Raw genomic sequence first — 5,772 nt, forward strand, 5'->3', positions numbered from 1 at the left:
TCGATGACGATATAATGGCGGCTTGCGTGTGGATCTGCGTCTGGTTGCCAGGGTGATATTGTAATTCAATATGCTGGCAACAAAAGAAAACACGCTCAGTTAAAAATTTTACTTCTGTGTATGTGTGTGTGCGTGTGTGTATGTGTCTCTGTGTATGTGTGTGTAAGTGTGTGTGTGTGTTTGTTCAAGCCTGTGTGTGTGTTTTTCATATGTGTATTGTTTAAATTTGATTGGCCTGTGTTTGAAATTGAGTATAAAATTACATAAATGCTTTTTTTACTTCAGAATACATGACACAAATACTAAATGGTGAATACTTACGTAATGCACACACGTGCATTTTAACAGCACATTTTCACGCACGTGCATAACACACACCGTGCACGGTGCACGGTGTGTAGCAAACACGTGAACTTCTCGTACGGTACGCAAACAAGTCCATCACTTTTAACGTCTTCATCCAGTCGAACTTGCACGAATTGATTGCATCAAAGGAGATGTCATCGTCGATTTAACAGGCTCTGTGCCGAGCGATTCAGGCGTCATCTTTCATTTACTCACACGGGGAATTTTTTTCAATTTGAAATCATTTCTTATATACATTTTCCTGTTAAATTTGAAAAAAATATTAATAAATCCAAGTAGATACTTTTATCAGATTACATCATAAAGTGAGTTTTTCTGCAAGGAACGATTTTGTGTAAAAGGGATCAAACCATTTCTTAGTAATTAATACTTCAACTAGTTTATATTTTAATTAAAAATGAAATACGCATGATGATGTTACAAGTCTGAAGGTTAATATTTTTAACAGAAAAAAGATAACATCAACCTAGTCCTCAAATTGTTTGACCAATGAGCGAATGGGAATCTGAAAAACTCCGGTCCATTTTAGTTTTTTAGTTATTTATTCATAAATCATCGCTGAGAAAAGAATTCCACGTCAAAGTAAAACAAAATATCGCCATGAATGAAAAGTATTAAGAATCTTAAACCACTACCAAAAGCATGAAAATAATTTAGAAACAAACAAAAAGAAGAAAAAAACAAAAAGAAGAGCAGAACAATACACGGAACGTTGGAAACTCTTGTAGGAAAATGTTGAGACGTGAATTGAATGCAATAAGTTGATTCAATGAACGTAAGAAAAAACTTAAGCAGACCGTCCTCAAATGAACGAAGCAATCTCTCATACGAACAATTGGAAAAACTTCTTGCGTACTAAAATAAAAATGAAACTAGCAGGAAATCAAACATACAATTCAATAAGCAAAGTGAAAACTGAAAATAAAATCACCCTGCATGTTGTAACTTTCCTCGCGTTTGACAGAGTTTGATTTACAGAATGAAAAAAAAACTCCAATTATCTCCAAAATGAAATAACACACAATAAATCAACATACACAGTACACACATTCCATGAAGCTCCTATACAGACATGCTTTAAAAAACTCACACCAACTCACAAGCAATCACACACACACACACACACACACACACACGCAGAACCATATAAATACGCCTCGACTGAAAACAGGTCCGAGCAAGAGAGGAAATAATACTCTCTAGCATTTCTAATGTCCCAAAAAGAGTGTAGGCATAACTTGATTTGTAGCAATAAACCATGCCAGGCAGAAAGCTTGGCGACAAGGAAATTATTACTATAGAGTCGTTTTTGGCTATAAATCCTGACAATAAAGAGAAGAATACCATTCATCAATCAAAATGTCTGCTACAATTTTACAAATTATTCGAGTTGATTAGACAGCCTGCTTACTTCAAGAACACTGAGGGACAGGTTGATTGAGACAATTCTTATATAACTTATGTCTCAAATTGTATTCAGTCATACAATTAACATGAAAGTACCTAAATGTTAATTTGAAAATTATCAATGAACACTTGGTTGTTATAACGAATCGACTTTGCATAAGTTAAAGAATTGTAAATGAATTGATTACTAACAAGCTATTAAAACCTCAAAAAACAATCCATTGATTGGAAACTGGTTTCCAATAATTTTGACGTAACATATTTTCACGCTTCTCTCCATTACTCTTCGCTGATTAAAATTAATTTGTAGCACCCTAAATAGTAGGGTTTGTAATGGTTCCATTGCATTGTATGGCATTTATAATTTCTAAAGCATATCAACATGATTTTGAATGAATTATAAACTGATAAAAAATGAATGAATGAAAATAAAAAATTGGTTAGATGGTCTGGTTACAAAAAAATGTGGTGTTTGTTACAGAACCTACTAAGGGTTGTAACATTTCTTAGACTCGCATTAAAAGTTCCCAAAGCAACAACACTAACGCGTTAAAACCACATTATCATTGGAGTTGGATACAACCTGAAACATTCCGTACAGCCTCTGAATGTTTCTGCGTTTCTGCAGCACAACTACAGCAAATTACGCTGATGGATTTGTTAATTTTTTACAGACTGAAAAAAACAATCAAAAAATACAAAACTTTTTAACTGCTCAAAGGAGAATTTTTAACAAAATATTTGTCATGTAACATTTATAAAAAGTGAAATTTAATTTAGCAGTGCACTTTTATATCCAGATATACACATCATCAAACAAAAATAGGTACATATATACATAGATACAAAGATACATTGATACCTAAATTTGAATTTAAAACATTAGTACATAAATACACAGACACACAGATAAATAGATATACAGGCACATAGATACACAGATACACATGTCACACGGATACATAGATATACAGGCACATAGATACAAAGATACACGGGCACACGGATACATAAATACACAGGCATACAAATATATAGATACACAGATACATAGATACACAGGCACATAGATATATAGATACACAGATACATAGATAGTCCAATGTACGAACATCTCATATTTTTCAGAGCAGCTGTTTTAAAATTAGCTCTGACGTATTTAATTAAAGAAAGTTGGGCGAGAGAAAAAAAATTGGGTGAATAATTTTTTTTGCTGTCACATTTGCATCACGAACGTCGTAATTATCATCATCATTATCATCATCATCATTTTTTTTTCTTTGTCTGCACTATCATCGTCATCATTACCGTTATTATCACCATAAATATCACCATCATCACCATCAACATCATCATCGCCACAACCATCACTATTTTCATCATCACCATCTTTATTATCATCATTATCATGATAATAACCATCGCTATCATCATCATAGCTATTATTAGAACCGCACTCGTTCAGATGAAAGATTTTATTTATCACCTTGACCATGTTCGGCTCCATTTTTTCCAGCACACTAATGTACCATGTAGTCTTAATTGATTTTTTAAATCATAATTATCTTTGAATTATTATTGTTGCTATTATTATTTTTATTATTTTTATTATTCGTATTATTGATATTATTGTTATTATTACTATTGAAAAAAAAATTACTATTATTATTATTCAATATTTTTTAAAATTATTTTTTTGTTCATGCTGATGACGGGAGTTATGGTGCGTATGGTGACGATAACAACACCAATGAAGAAGATGATGATGATGCAAAGGATGACGATGATGATGATGATGATGAGCAAGAAGATGAAGATGATGATGAGTAGGAAGATGAAGATGATGAATGTAACACCATATATTTGTGTCATGCATAAGCAAGTACACATAATTTAAAACTTTTTTCTCGTAATTTCCATCTGCCCGGGGTGATGAATATTGAAGAGGAGTGTTCAACTTTTTTGTCAAGGAGAACATTTTTTTTTTGTTCTCTAATTTTTTTTTTTTCATCGTTTTAAATTTTTTCAACAACTTCTTTTCTCTTTGATTTTCATTGAATAAAAGTTAAAATGAATTTTTAATGAGTTTATTCTATGGCAAATATGGCTGAATGGTTGTGAAAATTCCAATCAATCGATTTGCGGATTTCAATTTATGTTTATTTCTAGGATCAAATTTTTAAATTTACTGTTAATAAAATCATTTAATAATTTGCGAAACTTTAAAAATTTTGAAAAATTAAATGATGATCAGCACCCGGTGTGATGTGTAAAAGTCTCCATTCTGCCAGTAGATTACTTTGCAGATACTTACATATTCGTGCAAGAGTTTCATTACATGATTCATTCATATTTGTTGCAAAATAAACATTCAATATGTATCGTTATTTTACTGATTATACAAAAAAACTTAGACAATTAAACAATCAGACAAATAAACATTTGGACAATCAGACATTTAGACAATCAGACAATTAGACAATCAGACAATTAAACAAATAGACAATTAGGCAATAAGACAATTAGACAACTAGACAATTAGACAATTAGACAATTAGACACAGACAATTATTCATAATATGCAGAGCCATAGACTAAAAAGCCCTGGCGCAATAAAGAAGCGGAGAGATCCTTATTATTTAGTGGAGATACCTTTATTATATATTCTAATTATTTCACAATGACATTAATGAATAAATTGGGTTAGATTAATGTGTTGATATAAGATTATTATATAATTCACTCTCTATTGACATTCCTCAGAGGATAGTACTCTGAATAAATGCTCTGTTAAACAAATAACTTTTTAACTCTCTTCTGAAATCTTTTAGATGATTGTATTTGTTGTTTCTAGTTGATGTATATGTATTTTATATTTTAGGTTTCTTTCGGCTTCTGATTAGAAAGTTCGATTAGAGATATTTCAGACCGTACAAGTTAAGGACACTTGAATGCATTTACTTTGCATAACTAGTTCCAATCCTCTGCCGACTGGTTTTGTGGAGTAGGAGGTTTGAAATCTGTTAAGTCAGTTGTCCTTTAGGTCGTCGAAGAAAAATGTATCAAGATGTTGTTAGTTAGTTACACGTTAGAATCCACTAATATATGCATTTTCACTCGCATATACAAAACTGTATAATGGAAAAATAATTTGAATTTTTTTAGAACTAGAAGAAAATAATGGCTGATTGAGAAGTAGTTCTTCCAGTTCCGGCAATACATATTGGAGGTTACAAACTTTACCACACACGCACACACACACAAACACACACAAACACACGCACACACATACATGAGTGCTTGAAAAATAAAGTAATTATTTCGTACTTCAATTTCCAATTCAAGCAACATTTCTTATACAATTGTAACAAACGGACCAGTTAACACTTAATTATCCAATCTATTTTCGAATAATATCAAACACGGAGATTCGACAACTTCACCATAGAGAGTATTCCATAAACGCATCTACAATTCTTTCTACTAAACAAAAATTTCTTATGCCATATCATGTTCCATGTCTAATTAAAATTTGTTGGATCTAGATTTTTCTAAACTCTAATGACTCGAGGTTAGGTGAAACTTTATTACCAAACAGACCATAGAGTGCTTCATAGACTTCAATCATTTCATCTCTGTATCTGGGACATTTCAATAACAGCACATAAAGAAAGGACAATTCAACATACTGCTATGCCTATATGAGTAAATCTATCCATATATACAGCATATACAGTGGCGGATCTAGAGGGCCCGAGTTGAGTACTGGCCCCCCGTTGTGAGCAATATTTGTGTTAAAAGTTAGTAAAAGTTGTTTTAACGGAAAAGTTGACATCAGCAGAAAAGTTGGCACCACGCTGAACGCTACTCCCTGTCAATGTTTTCTAGATTGACACTGTCTCCTATTATGATATATATATATATATATATATATATATATATATATATATATATGTATATGTTGGTAATAGACCATAATTTTTACAATATTCTATAAAT

The 5,772-nt window shown here is 31.8% G+C and overlaps 1 protein-coding gene across 1 annotated transcript in view; it reads right to left on the reverse strand.

Moving 5' to 3' along the window:
* HELRODRAFT_80653 (hypothetical protein) overlaps positions 1–5,772 on the reverse strand; it is a gene marked incomplete at both ends in the record, with an annotated part of 14,862 nt that overhangs the window by 6,665 nt on the left and 2,425 nt on the right. Inside the window, one exon of the mRNA XM_009020604.1 lies at positions 4,721–4,755. Within this exon, the coding sequence (XP_009018852.1) occupies positions 4,721–4,755 (35 nt within the window). The remainder of the gene's footprint in view (positions 1–4,720; positions 4,756–5,772) is intronic.

The sequence above is a fragment of the Helobdella robusta genome (genome assembly GCF_000326865.2).
Source record: "Helobdella robusta unplaced genomic scaffold HELROscaffold_28, whole genome shotgun sequence".
NCBI classification, from domain to species: domain Eukaryota; kingdom Metazoa; phylum Annelida; class Clitellata; order Rhynchobdellida; family Glossiphoniidae; genus Helobdella; species Helobdella robusta.